Below are 17,131 nucleotides of genomic sequence, written 5' to 3'. Positions count from 1 at the left end.
GCGCAAGTTAAGAGCTGAGCAGCAAAGTGTTGGATGAACTCAAGATAATAGAGGATTGAATATGGGAAACTAGCCAGGAGTGCATTGGAATAGTCAAGTCTGGAGGTGACACCAACATGGATGAGGGTTTCAGCAGAAAGGGAGCTGAGGCAAGGACAGAGTTGAACAATGATTTGGAGATAAAAATAGGTCATCTTGATATTGGATCGTAAGCTCATTTTTGAGGTCAGATGTGATACCAAGGCAACAAACAGTATTATTCAGCCTAAGACAGTTGCCAGGGAGAGGGATGGAGATGGTTGTTAGGGATTGGAATTTGCCATGGAGATTTGTTTCCAATGGCAGGAAGGGTTGTTAATCAGAGAACACAGATATCTGGAATGCATTATCTGAAAAGATGGTCAAAGTTGATTCAATAGCAACTTTCAAAAGCGATTGGGGGAAAAGTAGTTGAAAAGAAAACATTTGCGGAGCTGCAGGGGAATGGAACGAGTTGGATAGTTCTTTCAAATAGCAGGTCCGATGGGCTGAATGGCCTTTTCCCAATCCTTAGGATTAATTCCATTTCAGATTACAAATTGTACTTGCAAACTAAAAGTAAAGAGTTTTGTCTCTTTTTAAGGACACTGAAATGTCTGGCCAATGAATCTATTGAGATGTTCTAGTCGCAACAACAGGGCTGCTTTTCTTTTTGTGATAGGAGCTTGAAAAGAAATGCCAGTGATACCTGGAATTGAGTGCATTCCTCAGCAATGCCAAACTGTAGTGCTCTATGTTCTCTCAGCTTTGTTTTGATGACTGCTGAAGTAATCTTCTGATTTGTCAACGTTTTGTCAGGGGATTGAAAACATTATTGAGCTGCAATTTTGTTAGAGCTGACAAAGCTGCAATTGTCCTGTGCAACCAAGGGCGTCTGTGAAGCCTTTTGAAAGTGTTCTTGGCGCTGTGCAACATGAAAAGTTTCCAGAAAGACTATTTTAACTATTTGGCTTGGTGAAGGTAGATTTAGAAAATGGGCTTTCGTACCTCAATACACCATATCTTTATTGGACAGTTCTCTTTACTGTTGCGAACATGAATACTCTGTGTAGGACACTAAATCTCTTTGATGAATAGCTAGTCCTGACTGGACTAGACTGGAACACCTTCTGGCTTTAGTCTGCGAGTTATTCATTGCTTCTGCAGAGCTGCTGATTTCAAAAGTTCACTTCATCGCTGACTTTATTCACTTGGAAAAACTCAGCAGAAGAGTCATATGGACTCAAAACGTTAACTCTGTTTTTCTCTCCACAGATGCTGTTGGACCTACTGAGTTTTTCCAGCATTTTCTGTTTTTATTTCAGATTTCCACCATCCACAGTATTTGCTTTTATTTATTCATTTGTCTTTCAGTTTATTGTGTTCAAAATCTGATTCTTAAATTATTCTGAGTAACATTTCATTGACGTTGAATACATTGTCAATGTTGACATCTATTCACTGTTGTAATTTTTATTCTGTGCTTTTAGGTTGATCCACATTGGACAGCTGCTCAATGGATTCGCTGGTCCTGTCGTAATAAACGCTCCTCCATTTCTCTCAACAACCTGGTTCCCTCCAGACCAGAGGGCCACAGCCACTGCCGTTGCATCACTGTTCAATTACTTTGGTGCGGCTTGTGCGTTTTTGGTAGGCCCTTTGATTGTCCCAGCACCCAATGGTACCACGTCTCTGCTTACTGCCTCCAACCATCACATTGACTTTATAAAGGGTCGCATTCAAACTCTATTATACGCAGGTGAATAATATTAACTTTTAAAAAAATTTCTCTATTGATCTTTGTACCTGGAGATCGTTACACCTAGTATTCTTATCAGAAGACCGATCCAGTACTCTGCTTTCCCATGAGGGCCTGGTTGAGATGGTGTAAAAATTGTAGAAGCCTTGAGAGGAAATAGCTAAAGGGAAACCTCACAGAGGTCTCCAGGAGAATTAACTGTCTAGAAAAGTTAAGTTGGTGCATTACTTAGAGTTAAACCATGACAGAGGGTACAGGTTTGAATTGCTTGAGATCGGGAGGTAGTTTATGCAGTTATTCAATACCTTGGGAAAGATTGAACAAACAGGTTGTTCTCCTTAGAGAAGAGAAGGTTGTTAGGAGTAGATAGAATAAATAGCAAGAAATTGTACCTCATTAGTAGAAGGGTTGAGAACCAGAGGCACTGATTTAAGGTGATTGCCGACAAAACCAATGGCAACATGAGGAAACATTTTCCTGTGCAGCAAGTGATTAGGACCTAGAGTGCACAACCTGAGAATGTGGTGGAAGATGATTAAATTGTGGCTTTCAAGTGTTAGGGCACAGTGGATGGTAAATGCAGAGTTGCTCAAGTCCCAGAGGAAAACTTGAAACAGCTGCCACAACTGTTTTGCAATTTGTACTTTATTTTGAGATGCATGCCTTGAATTCAGTAGTAATGAGCCCACTAAGACTGAGGTTTTTGTACAAAACTACACTAAACATTTATTAATAGAAAAGGTTTTAAACACATACATAGATCTACAAAATACTGCTGTAATAACTCCTAGACCCCCTAATTAATCTAGCTCCCAGTTATACCTCTGTTAAGGCAACAGTAAAACAAATAAATTTCAACAAACCCAGGCAAAGCCACACGATACCCTGGACAGCGATATTCACAGTGGGTTTTCTTAGCTTCAGTTCCTGTAGACAGCAACTTGATGCATAGAGGCTGGAGGCTTTTCACACTTAAGTTAGATCTTAGAATTCCTTCTTCCTGAAACATAACCTCATCTCCTTTATACGCTTTTCTCCCTTTTGAATGTAAATTCCATTGTTCCAATATGTCTTTGCAGCTTTACTTTTTCCATAATATAAATCTTCCATATTATCGTATTATCAAAAACCTTTGGGAAAAATAAACACACTGTTTGTCTTAGCTTCATATGCCTAGATGTAACATCTCATCATCTCTTTGAAATTCAAACTACTCTGATTGATCTAAAAATGCAAATGTTCCTCACATCTCACATTCTAAGACTTCAGCCATGATTACATGTTTGGCATTTCAAACCTAGCTCCCCTTTTGATCACTCAAAAGCTCCAGATTAGCGGTCTCTAATTCAATTAAATCCCCCACACACATCCACAGAGATAAACTAACCCAAACCCCACTATTAACCTACCTTTACAATAGATCACAATAATATTATGAAAATTATTCCATTTTCATGACAAAAGGGAATTGGATAAGCACCTGAAGAGAGAAAATTGCCAGGCTACAGAGAACAGGCGGGGAGTGGGAATAACTCTTGCATAGACATTACAGGCCAAATGACTTCCTTCTGTGTTGTAACCATTCTATGATTCAGCATATGCAAAGATGCGTTGGAATCACTTACAGAACAGCTGTTTTGGGGAGGGTGCATGAACAAAATTTATTTTTCCCCTTGACTGAAAGATGTGGAGGATTGGGCCAATCTTGTGAATCTCTCCTGCTCCTCGCCACTCTTGATACACATGTGTCTCCAGGACAAAAACAAAAATACCTGAAAAAAACTCACAGGTCTGGCAGCATCTGCGGAGAGGAGCACAGTTAACGTTTCAAGTCCAAATGACCCTTCAACAGAACTAAGTAAAAATAGAAAAGAGGTGAAATATAAGCTGGTTTTAGGGGAGGAGGGTAGAGCTGGATAGAGGGCCAGTGATAGGTGGAGATAACCAAAATATGTCACAGACAAAAGGACAAAGAGGTGTTGAAGGTGGTGATATTATCTGAGGAATGTGCTAATTAAGGGTAGAAAGCAGGACAAGCAAGGTATAGATAGCTCTAGTGAGGGTGGGGTGGGGTGAAGGAATCAAAAAAGGCTAAAAGGTAGAGATAAAACAATGGATGGAAATTCATTTAAAAATAATGGAAATAGGTGGGAAAAGAAAAATCTATATAAATTATTGGAAAAGGGGAGGGGTGGGGGTGGGACGAATTCGGAATTCACCATGGTTGTCCAATCCCTCTACACCTCTATCCCCCACTGGGATGGTCTGATGGCTCGCCGCTTCTTCCTCTAACAGAGGCCCGAACAATCCCCATCCACCACTACTCTCCTCCGTCTGACTGAACTTGTTCTTACACTGAACAATTTCTCCTTAAACTCCTCTCACTTCCTCCAAAAATAAGGTGTGGCTATGGGCCCCAGCTTTGCCTGTCTCTTTATGGGGTATGTGGAACATTCCTTGTTCCAGTCCTACTCCGGCCCCCTCCCACAACTGTTTCTCCGGTACATTGATGATTACTTCGGTGCTGCTTCATGCTCTTGTCTGGACCTGGAAAAATTTATTAATTTTGCTTCCAATTTCCACCTCTCCATCATTTTCACGTGGTCCATCTCTGACACTTCCCTTCTCTTCCTTGACCTCTCTGTCTCAATTTCTGGTGATAGACTGTCCACCAATATCCATTACAAGCCTACCGACTCCTACAGCTCCTCACACCCCGCTTCCTGTAAGGACTCCATCCCATTCTCTCAGTTCCTTCTCCTCCGTCACATCTGTTCTGATGATGCCACTTTCAAAAACAGTTCCTCTGACATGTCCTCCTTCTTCCTTAATCGAGGTTTTCCACCCACGGTGGTTGACAGGGCCCTTAACCATGTCAGGCCCATCTCCCGCGCATCCGCCCTCACACCTTCTTCTCCCTCCCATTTGTCCTCACTTATCACCCCACCAGCCTCCGCATTCAAAGGATCATCCTCCGCCTACTCCAGCATGATGCCACCAGCAAACACATCTTCCCTTCACCCCCCACCCCCAGCGGCATTCCACAGGGATCGTTCCCTTCGGGACACCCTGGTCCACTCCTCCATCACCCCCTACACCTCAACCCCCTCCCACGGCACCTTCCCAAGTAACCGCAGAAGGTGCAACACCTGACCCATTACTTCCCCTCTCCTTACCGTCCAAGGGCCCAAACACTCAAGTGAAGCAGCATTTCACTTGCACTTCCCTCAATTTAGTCTACTGCATTCATTGCTCCCAATCTAGTTTCCTCTACATTGGAGAGACCAAACCCAGATTGGGTGACCGCTTTGCAGAACACCTTCGGTCTGTCTGCAAGCATTACCCAGACCTCCCTGTCGCTTGCCATTTCAACACTCAACCCTACTCATGCCCACATGTCCGTCCTTGGCTTGCTGCATTGTTCCAGTGAAGCTCAATGCAAACTAGAGGAACAGCACTTTACAGCCTTCTGGACTGAATATTGAGTTCAACAATTTTAGATCATGAACTCTCTCCTCCATCCCCACCCCCTTTCCAATTTCATCCCCTCCTCCCCCCCCCCGCACCTTTTTTTCCAATAATTTATATAGATTTTTCTTTTCCCACCTATTTCCATTATTTGTAAATGTATTTCCATCCTTGTTTTATCTCTACCTTTTAGCCTTTTTTGATTCCTTCACCCCACCCCACCCCCACTAGGGCTATCTATACCTTGCTTGTCCTGCTTGCTATCCTTAATTAGCGCATTCCTCAAATAATATCACCACCTTCAACACCTCTTTGTCCTTTTGTCTGTGACATCTTTTGGTTATCTCCACCTATCACTGGCCCTCTATCCAGCTCTACTCTACACCCCTCCCTAAAACCAGCTTATATTTCACCTTTTTTCTATTTTTACTTAGTTCTGTTGAAGGGTTATGCGGACTCAAAACGTTAACTGTGCTGCTCTCCGCAGATGCTACCAGACCTGCTGAGTTTTTCCAGGTGTTTTTGTTTTTGTTTTGGATTTCCAGTATCCGCAGTTTTTAGCTTTTATCTTCTGTGTCTCCAGGATATCATGTAAAGAAACCAAGCATAGTAAATGAATAAACTGAAAGCTAATGTGTGTGCAGCAGACAATTAGGATGTCAGTTCTAGCTTTTAAGCAAAGGGCTTGAGTATAAGAGTGAGAAAGTCCTGCTGCAATTGTACAGAGCTTTGGTGAGACCATACCTAACAAAAGATGTGTTTGCCTCAGAGGAAGTGAAATTCCTGAAATAAGGGGAATGTCCTGTGAGGAGAGTAGAATGGGCCAATATTCTCTGGAGTTAAGAAGAATTCAAAGTGATCTAATTGAAACATAAAATTCTTAGAGGACTTGGCATGGTTGACATTGACAGGTTGTTTCCCTTGGCTGCAGACCCAAGGACCTGGTTATGGTGGGCAGGGGGTTGAGGGGGAGGAGGGGTCATACTCTCAGGAAAAAGGGTCAGCCGTTTAAAATTGAGTCAGAGAAATTTGTTCACTGAGGCTTATGAATCCTTGGAATTCTTTGATACAGAGGACTGTGGGTGTTCAGTCATTGACTATATTAAAGACAGAACAATAAGTTTTTGGACCCTAATGGAATCAAGGGAGATGGGGATAAGCCAGGGAACAGGAGTTGATGTAGAAGGTGAGCCATGATTTTACTGAATGGTGGAGCAGGCCCGAGGTGGCATGTGGTCTTTCCCTGCTCCTTTTTCTTGGGCTTTTAGTTCATGAATGCTTCTATTGCTTTTTGACTCATCTTTTTTTTCCACCTCTTTCTGTAGTTCTAGTATTTTGGAAGTTCTTGCCTCCTATGCAAGTGTATTAAATGGCCTGTCCGGACACCGAGGCATGCAAAAGAATTTGTTTCAGGCCAGCGCTTTGGAAACAAATTAATAGCCTGCTTATAATAAAAGCAAAATACTGCAGACGTCGGAGATCTGAAATGAAAACAAAGTGCTGGAAAAACTCAGCAGCTGGGGTTCCAAAGAAGAGTCATATTGGACTTAAAATGTTAACTGTTTCTCTCGCCACAGACACTGCCAGACTTGCTGAGTTTTCCAGCACTTTGTTTTTATTAATGGCCTGCCGAATAGTTCCATGCTGCTGTTTTATTCACAGATTCCTTGTTGACTAATTTGTACACTTAACTGATTGAACTTAGAGGAAGGCAACGGTGTAGTGGTTTTGTCACTAGGCTAGTAATCCAGAGACCCAGGGTAATGCTCTGGGGACTCGGGTTCAAATCCCACCATGCAGATGTTCTGGAATTAAATTAATCTGGAATTAAAAGTCCAATGGTGAAACCATTGTTGATTGTCGTTAAAAACATATCTGGTTCACTAATATCTTTTAGGCAAGGAAATCTGTCCTTGCCTGGTCTGGCCTACACATGATTCCAACCACAGCAATTTGGTTGACTCTGAACAAGGGCAATTAGGGATGTGTAATAAATGCTGGCCTAGCCAACGAAGCTCACATCCAATGAATAAAAAAAAACACATTTCCGGATCACGAGATAAAACTTAAGATCGTGTTAAGTGTAGTAGATATAAATCTGTCCACAAATAATGTGCAAAAGTTGCTGTGTACTCTTCCAAATAATTGGAGTATAAGATGGAACATTTAGTTGACCACCTAGCTCATAAATCTTGCTCCATCCAGAGTTCATCCATGATTGCTGTACCATGGAATTCTGTCTGTGTTTTAACCATTGTCTCAATTTAGGGGCAGGAAAGATCATTCCCTCGAGTCTGCCCCTCCATTCATTTAGCTTGTGCCTTTTCTATAACGTGGTTCCATTTATCCTCCTTTGATCCATATCCTTCGATAGCTTTACCTAATTTTAAAAATTGTCACTCTCCATTTTGAAAATTTAACTTGACCCAGCATCCATGGTACTTTGGGAGAGAGAGTTCCACAGTACCGTTTGTGTGCAAAACTGCTTCCTGATTTCACTCCTGAATGACCTAGCTCTTATTGTGCCCCTTGTTTTGGATTCTCTATGCTCTTATCAAATTCGCCTCAATTATATCTCCCTTGTTGACAGCAGAGGCAGCTTTAAGCTAATGTAATGTTTTAAGCCATTTGTAGTACTGCATGCTTCAGATTAATGCCATTAATGGGGCTCGCTACTGCCAATAACTGACTCAAGGGCTACAGAACAGTAACCCTTTTGGTGAAATTTGCTTCTCCCATTATATGTTCCTACTACAATTTATTTCAATCTTGCCTCAGTTGTACCATTTGTGACCCTGTAATGGATTTTGTCAATCTATGCTCTGTGACCAAACTTTTTCTTTTTAAAGTCCATTTTCACTAAGATCATTATCAGAACAGCTATTTAATACAATTTTGTACAATTTAAGCAGTTAGTGAATGTGCTGGGGTACTGGAAAGAATATCCTGTTCAGCTTAGCAACCACATCTTTTTTCCTTTTGAACTGATTGTGGTATGCGCTGATTACACCATGCTCTCTCAAATGTTAAAATGCTCTTTATGTTGTCTATTCCAAAGTTGCAGTTCTACTAAAATTGCCACGTTTTTGAACAAGGTCCAGTAGTTCTTTTGCTATACTTTCTCATGATACCAAAAATGATGCACTGCCACTGAATTCCTAATGGGGAAATTAAGTGAGTGATTAGAGTGCAGATCTTAAATGTCCACTTCTGTAGAAGGAGAGAATCACAGCTGAAATGTCATTAATTTAAATTGAGCCCTTCTAAACAGCTAGTATAATTCTGGAATCCTTCTGAATATCTATCTTGCTTAAAGGAAAAGTGCTAAAGACAACACTTGTTGCCAAGACTAATTGCATAGGGTTGTTGAAGTAATGAATGCTTTTGAAATGACATGCTTGTTGTAGCACTCTGGGTAAGTTTCTGTTTCATTAAGTTCCTCACCATCCCTGCGCTAGTACTCACATTTGACATTTAAGCTTATCAAATTAAATTGGTGGGGAGATGAGAGGAAAAACTTTTGCAGCAGGTTCTAACTTATTTGGCTTCAAAGAGAAGGGTGTACTTTTAAGACAGCTTGAGCAGTTAACTCTATCTGCAAATTGGTATCATTAGTAACTATCTAACTAATCTTGAACCTATCATCAGCTTAACTTGCTACCTTTTGCAATGAGATCACCCCTCTGTTTTAAAAATGAAGAGCTCTTAATTCTCGAGCAAGGGATTGAATTTGCCAGGAGATGAAAGTGGTTTGTGGAGAGTGTGTGGAAGAGTTGGTATGCTTGAGAAAATAAATCCACTGGGGTACCCTGACTGTTGATGCAATGCAGATGACCTGCTTGAAGTGCTTTGGTCAACGATTTTTATGATTCTAGTTGTTAGTATATTTAGTAGTTATGTGTTAATGCTGCTACTTCAACTTAAGTACCAAGGATATTTTATTTTTAACGAGAAAAAGTGGAAAGTAAAAGGATATTTTCTAAGGCAGGGTAATGCTAACTGTATGACCAGCATGTTGATGCTAAAATTCTTGGCCTGCATTGGATTTTATCACAGTTATTCATTCCATGAGAATTAATTTCTCCGATGTGTGAATTTCTTTGATCAATGTATGTCTTGACACTCTGACCTTTTTCCTCTTCCAGAATTTGGTGCGACTGCTTTGCTGTTGGTTGTTTTGACAGCCTACTTCCCATCTCAACCTCCTCTTCCACCCAGTATAGCTGCTGCAAGCCAGAGGCTCAATTACAGAAACAGCATCTACAGACTTCTCAGGTAAGTTTGCCCTGCATCGTGTTGGGTAATTTACATTCTGGCAGAGGAGCCTGTCGTGCTGAGAATTGTGTGCAAGATGTTGCCAGATCTTGATGCTGAGCAGAACTTTTGTAGTGCCAGGTGATCCATGACTGACAAGAGCTTCGTGCCATTGTTGAAATATGGAGTAACTTTATCCACAAGCCATTACAATGGCTGAGGAAAATCATTCCTTCAAGGCGCCAAAGAAAATTTCTGAAGTATCCCTTGATGCTGTCAAGTTAGATATATCTTGAACTTGCTACTGTGACTGCACTTTTAATCAGTCTTGAAGATCATGTCATTAAATAATTAAATTGAAACTCATTCTTGCACATCGGTTATTGAATCAAGGATCACTGAGTTAAAGCTGGAGAGATGAGTTTCTTTGCAATTCCTTATCATGGGTTTTTGTTCTTAAATCTGTATCGATTTCAACTTTGATTTTATCTTGTACAGCATCATACAGCATAAAAGTATTTCCAATGTTTACTTTTCCTTCTGAGTGACCTTTCAGGAAGAACTCAACTTATGAATTGAACTCCTGAATCTCGATGTATTAAACATGACGTTAGAAGATGCTGAATGTGGCATACAGAAAAGCCATCATAATGTTCTTGCTGATTTTACTCCCTTTATTTCCTTACTGGTATTAAGAGCTCTTGTACTTTAGGAGATTGTAGGTCCAGACACTACTCTAGGACTTGATTACCTAATTTAAACTGATTTCTAAGTACAGCACTTGGGAATGTTGTTGACCTTCAGCTGAGGCGTACAAATAGTCGCTTGGTAGTAAAGATTGAGTAGGAGGGGGGCAGAAAGCAGGGAACTACAGGCCAGTTAGCTTAACATCTGTCATAGGGAAACGATTGGCATCTATTATTAAGGAGGTTATGAGCAGGGCATTTAAATGTCAGTACTATCAGGTAGAGTCAACATGGTTTTGTGAAAGGGAAATCATGTTTGACTAATTTATTAGAATTCTTTGAAGAAGTAACAAGCAATGTGGATAAAGGAGAACCTGTGCATGTGCTGCACTTAGATTTCCAGAAGGCATTTGATGAGGTGCTACATACGAACAAGTAGCAGGAATAGGCCATTTGGCCCATGAGCCTGCTCCGCCACTCAATAAGATCATGACTGATCTGATAGTAGTCACAAATCTGTACCCCACCTATCCCTGATAATCAGTCACTGCCTTGCTTACCAAGAATCTATCCACTTCTGCCTTAAAAGTATTTAAAAACTTAGCTTCCACTGCCAGTTTCAGAAGAGAGTTCCAAAGACTCGTGAGCCTTTGAGAGAAGAAATTTTGCCTCATCTCTGTTTTAAATGGTCGACCCCTTATTTTTAAACAGTGACCCCTAGTTCTAGATTCTCCCACAAAAGGAAATGTCCTCTCCGCTTCCACCCTGTCAATATCCCTCAGAACCTTGTGTTTCAATCAAGCCACCTCTTACTCATCTAAACTCCAGGGGGATACAAGCTTAGCCTGTCCAACCTTTCCTTATACGATAAGCCACCCAATCCAGGTATTAGTTTAGTAAACCTTCTTTGAACTGCTTCCAATATATTTGCATCCTTTCTTAAATAAGGTGTCCAATACTTCAGGTAAACAGTACTTCATATATGGTATCACTAGTGCTCTGTATAACTGAATCTGAGCTCTGCAACCTCTTGCTATTTAGATAATATGCTTCTCTCTTATTCTTCCTGCCAAAATGGACAATTTCACCTTTTCCCACATCATACTCCTTTTGGCAGATCTTTGCCCATTCACTTAACCTATGTCTTTTTGTAGCCTCCTTATGTCCTCTTCACAACTTACTTTCCTACTTATCTTTGTGTCATCAGCACATTTGGCAACCATCCCATCCATCCCTTCATTCAGGACATTTATATAAATTATAAACAGTTGAGGCCCCAGCACAAATCTCTGTGGCACACCACTCATAGAAACATAGAAAATAGGAGCAGGAGTAGGCCATTCAGCACTTCGAGCCTGCTCCACCATTCATTATGATCATGGCTGATCATCCACCTTAATAGCCTGCTCCCGCTTTCTCCCCATATCCTATGATCCCTTTCGCCCCAAGAGCTGTACTTAACTCATTCTTGAAAACATACAATATTTTGGCCTCAACTACTTTCTGTGGTAGCGAATTCCACAGGCTCACCACTCTGGGTGAAGAAATTTCTCCTTACCTCAGTCCTAAATGGTCCACCCCGTATCCTCAGACTGTGACCCCTGGTTCTGGATTCCCCCACCATCGGGAGCATCCTTCCTGCATCTACCTGTCTAGTCCTGTTAGAATTTTATAGGTTTCTATGAGATCACAGAGTGCAGAAGAGGCCCATCGGGTCTGCACCGACACGTGAGAAATACCTGACCTACCTACCTAATCCCATTTACCAGCACTTGGCCCATAGCCTTGAATGTTATGACATGCCAAGGTACTTTTTAAAGGATGTGAGGCAGCCCACCTCCACCACCCTCCCAGGCAGTGCATTCCAGACCGTCACCACCCTCTGGGTAAAAAAAGTTTTTCCTTACATCCCCCCTTAAACCTCCTGCCCCTCACCTTGAACTTATGTCCCCTTGTGACTGACCCTTCAACTAAGGGGAACAGCTGCTCCCTATTCACTCTGTCCATGCCCCTCATATTCTTGTACACCTATCAGGTTGCCCCTCAGTCTTCCCTGCTCCACCGAAAACAACCCAAGTCTATCCAACCTCTCGTCATAACTTAAATGTTTCATCCCAGGCAACATCCTGGACCCCCTCCAGTGCAATCACATCCTTCCTATAACGTGGCGACCAGAACTGCACACACTACTCCAGCTGTGGCTTCACCAAGGTTCTATACAACTCCAACATGACCTCCCTACTTTTGTAATCTATGCCTCAATTTTCATTGAAGGGTCAGTCCAGTCACAGAGGGACATAAGTTCAAGGTGAGGGGCAGGAGGTTATGGGGGGATGTGAGGAAAAATATGCCTTTTTCACCACCCCACTAACATGCCTCTCCGCCTTCAGAGATCTATGGACACACACTCCAAGGTCCCTTTGTTCCTCATAACTTATTAGTGTCGTACTGTTCATTGAATACTTCCTTGTCAAATTACTCCTTCCAAAGTGTATCACCTCACACTTTTCAGGGTTAAATTCCATCTGCTACTTATCTGCCCATTTGACTATCCCGTCTATACCTTCCTGTAGCCCAAGACACTCAACCTCTCTGTTAACCACCCGGCCAATCTTTGTGTCATCTGCAAACTTACTAATCCTACCCCCGACATAGTCGTCTATGTCATTTATATAAATGACAAGTAATAGAGGACCGAGCACAGATCCCTATGGTACGCCACTGGGCAGTGGCTTCCAGTCATTAAAGCATCCTTCTGTCACCACCCTCTGACTCCTACAACTAAACCAATTTTGAATCCACCTTATCAAATTACCCTGTATCCCATGTGCATTTGCCTTCTTTATAAGCCTTCCATGTGGGACCTTGTCAAAGGCTTTGCATCAACTGCACTACCCTCATCTACACACCTGGTCACCTCCTCAAAAAATTCAATCAGATTTGTTAGGCATGACCTCCCTCTGACAAAGCCATGCTGACTATCCCTGATCAAACCTTGCCTCTCCAAGTGGAGATAGATCTTCTCCTTCAGAATTTTCTCCAATAGTTTCCCTACCATTGACATGAGACTCATTGGCCTGTAGTTCCCTGGCTTATCTCTACAACACAAATAGTGGAACCATATTAGCTGTTCTCCAGTCCTCAGGCACCTCCCCGGTGGCCAGAGAGGAATTAAAAATTAGGATCAGAGCCCCTGCGATCTCCTCCTGTGCCTCCCTCAGCAGTTTGGGACACAAATCATCTGAACCTGGAGGTTTGTCCACTTTTGAGATCCCCCCCCCCTCATTCTTCTGAACTCCAGCGAATATAATCCTAACCGACTCAATCTCTCCTCATATGTCAGTCCCGCCATCCCAGGAATCAGTCTGGTAAACCTTTGCTGCACTCCCTCTGTAGCAAGAACATCCTTCCTCAGATAAGGAGACCAAAACTGCACACACTATTCCAGGTGTGGTCTCACCAAGGCCCTGTATAATTGCAGCAAGACATTCCTGCTCCTGTACTCGAATCCTTTCGCTATGAAAGCCAACATACCATTTGCCTTCTTTACTGCCTGCTGCACCTGCATGCTTACCTTCAGCGACTGGTGTACAAGGACACCCAGATCTTGTTGCACATTCCCCTCTCTCAATTATAGCCATTCAGATAATCTGCCTTACTGTTTTTGTTACCAAAGTGGGTAACCTCACATTTATCCACATTATACTGCATCTGCCATGCATTTGCCCACTCACTCAGCTTGTCCAAATTTCTCTGAAGCATCTCTGCATCCTCCTCACAACTCATCCTCCCACCCAGCTTTGTGTCATCTGCAAATTTGGAGATATTACATTTAGTTCCCTCATTTAAATCATTAATATATATTGTGAATAGCTGGGCTCCCAGTACCGATCCCTACAGTACCCCACTGGTCACTGCCTGCCATTCGGAAAAAAACCCATTTATTCCTATTCTTTGTTTCCTGTCTGCCAACCAGTTTTCTATTCATCTCAATACACTACCCCCAATCCCATGCGCTTTAATTTTACATGCTAATCTCTTATGTGGGACTTTGCTGAAAGCCTTCTGAAAGTCCAAATAAACCACATCCACTGGCTCCCCCTCATCAACTCTACTGGTTACGTCCTCAAAAAATTCCAGTAGATTTGTCAAGCATGATTTCCCTTTCATAAATCCATGCTGACTCTGTCCAATTCTGCCACTATTTTCCAAGTGCTCAGCTATTAAATCTTTTAAAATGAACTCTAGAATTTTCCCCACTACCAATGTTAGGCTCTCTGGTCTATAATTCCGTTTTTTCTCTACCTCCTTTATTAAATAGTGGGGTTACATTAGCTACCCTCCAATCTGTAGGAACTGTTCCAGAGTCTATAGAATCTAGGAAGATGACCACCAATGCATCCACTATTTCTCGGGCCACTTCCTTTAAGTACCCTGAGATTAGATTACACTATTACATCTTGACAACCAGAAAAAGACCCATTTATTTCTACTCTCTGCTTCCTGTTAGCCAGCCAACCTTCTATACCATGAGCACTTTTATTTTACGCAGTTACGTTTGATGTGGCACTTTATCAAATACCCTCTGGAAATCTAAGTACAGTACATCCACTCGTTCCCCTTTATCCACAGCACATGTTATTTCCTCAAATCAAAGATTACTATACAAAATAAGAGCCCATGGTGTAGGGGGTACCATACTAGTATGGATAGAGGATTGGTTGGCTAACGGGAGACAAAGCAGGCATAAATGGGTCATTTTTGGGTTGACAAGATATGATGACTGGAGTGCCACAGGGATCAGTACTGGGCCCTCAACTGTTTACAATTTATATCAATGACCTGGATGAAGGGATCTAAGATAAAAGCAAAATACAGCAGATGCTGGAAATCTGAAACAAAAACAGAAAATGCTGGAAAAACTCAGCAGTTCTGACAGCATCTGTGGAGAGAGAAAGACAAAGTTAATGTTTCGAGTCCATATGACCCTTCTTCAGAGCTGAAGAGAAGTGGAAAGCCGCATTCTGAGATCCACACTCCATGCCATACGCCACTATACTAACACACTCGACCTCTCTCTCCAGCAGCACTGACTCATCCTATCTCAAAGCTGTCCTTGTCCCCAGTTTCATTTTATTCTTCCTCTCATCTGACACCTTAACAAGAAACTTTACCTCTTCCTTTCAGATGCTAAAGAACACAAGCTCCAACAGCTTCTTGGTACCAATGCCCATCCAGGACCCTCCACTCCTTTCTGTCCCTCTGACCCCATCCCGTCTTCTAATCCCAGCCCTTGCCGTGTATTCACCATACCCTCTGACCTTCCCCTCTCTGATACTGAATGTTCAACACTCAGCAGAGGACTCAGTTTCACACCCTTACACCCTCATCTTAATGAATTTTGGGCTCGGCACGATGCTGAACTCTTCTTCCACTGCATTCGTCTCCATGCTCACTTCTTCGGGCAGGAGTCCTCTGCTCACCGCCCGCCATTCCATGGATCCTATCACCCACCTCCAGTATTCTCCCTCCACTGGGACCCCTCCCTCTGGCCTCTTATCAGCTCTCGATCTTTTCATTGCGAATTGTCGACGTGACATCAGCCTTCTCAATTTCTAATCCTTGTCACTCACTCTAACTTGCCCCCTTCTGAACTTGCTGCACTCTATTCCCTTAGGTCCAACCCTGACTTTGTGATCAGAGCTGCCGACAAGGTTGGTGCTGTTGTTGTCTGGCGTACTGACCTCTACCTTGCAGAGGCTGAGTGCCAACTCTCAGACATTTCTTTCTAGCTCCCCCTGAACTATGACCCCACCACCGAACGTCATGCCATTGTTTCCAGAACTGTAACTGACCTCATCTCCTCTGGAGATCTTCCCTCCACAGTTTCCAACCTCATAGTCTCCCATCCCCGGACAGCCTGCTTCCACCTCCTTCCCAAAATCCACAAACAGGACTGCCCCGGTAAACCGATCGTGCCAACCTGTTTTTGTCCCATGGAACTAATTTCTTTCTATCTTGACTCCGTTCTCTCTCCCCTTGTCCAGTCTCTTCCCACCTACATCCACGATTCCTCTGATGCCCTATGTCATATGAACTATTTCCAGTTCCTTGGCCCCAACCGCCTCCTATTCACCATGGACGTCCAATCCCTCTGCACCTCCATCCTCCACCAGATAGTCTGAGAGCTCTCCACCACCACTCTCCTCCATCTAGCTGAATTTGTGTTCCCACTGAACAATTTCTCCCTCAACTTGTCTCACTTCCTCCAAATGAAAGGTGTGGTTATGGATACCCTCATGGTTCCCAGTTATGCCTGTCTCTTTATGGGGTATGTGGAACATTCCTTGTTCCAGTCCTACTCAGGCCCCCTCCCACAACTCTCTTATCAATACATCGCTTCATGCTCATGTCTGGACCTGGAAAAATTGATCAATTTTGCTTCCAATTTCCACCATGCTATCAACTTCACATGGTTTGTCTCTGACACTTCCCTTCCATGACCTCTCTGTCTCCATTTCTGGTGATAGACTGTCCACCAATAGTCATTATAAACCCACTGATTCCCACAGCTACCTCAACTACAGCTCCTCACACCCTGCTTCCTGTAAGAACTCCATCCCATTCTCTCAGTTCGTTCACCTCCGTCGCATCTGTTCTGATGATGCCACTTTCCAAAACAGCGCTTCTGGCATGTCTCCCTTCTTCCTTAACTGAGCCCCCACCCCCCCCCACCGCTGTGGTTGACAGGGCCCTCAGCCGTGCCTGACCCATCTCCCGCGCCTCTGCCCTCACACACCCCACACCCCCCCTGCAGAGCATGATAGGGCCCCCTTGCCCTCACTTTTCACCTCACCAGCCTCCGTATTCAAAGGATCATCCTCCACCATTTCTGCCAACTCCAGCATGATGCCACCACCGAACACTTTCAACACCCCCCCCCCCA

General features: G+C 43.0%; 1 protein-coding gene across 3 annotated transcripts in view; it reads left to right on the top strand.

Annotated features, from left to right (window-relative positions):
* Nucleotides 1–17,131, top strand: part of slc49a4 (solute carrier family 49 member 4) — a 58,222-nt gene that overhangs the window by 16,403 nt on the left and 24,688 nt on the right. For all 3 annotated transcript variants that reach the window (XM_041200713.1, XM_041200714.1, XM_041200712.1), the window contains exons 3-4: nucleotides 1,509–1,777; nucleotides 9,391–9,520. In XM_041200713.1, coding sequence (XP_041056647.1) covers nucleotides 1,509–1,777; nucleotides 9,391–9,520 — 399 coding nt within the window. The remainder of the gene's footprint in view (nucleotides 1–1,508; nucleotides 1,778–9,390; nucleotides 9,521–17,131) is intronic.

Source organism: Carcharodon carcharias, chromosome 12, assembly GCF_017639515.1.
Source record: "Carcharodon carcharias isolate sCarCar2 chromosome 12, sCarCar2.pri, whole genome shotgun sequence".
In the NCBI taxonomy this organism is placed as follows: domain Eukaryota; kingdom Metazoa; phylum Chordata; class Chondrichthyes; order Lamniformes; family Lamnidae; genus Carcharodon; species Carcharodon carcharias.
This window is presented reverse-complemented; position numbering and strand designations above follow the sequence as displayed.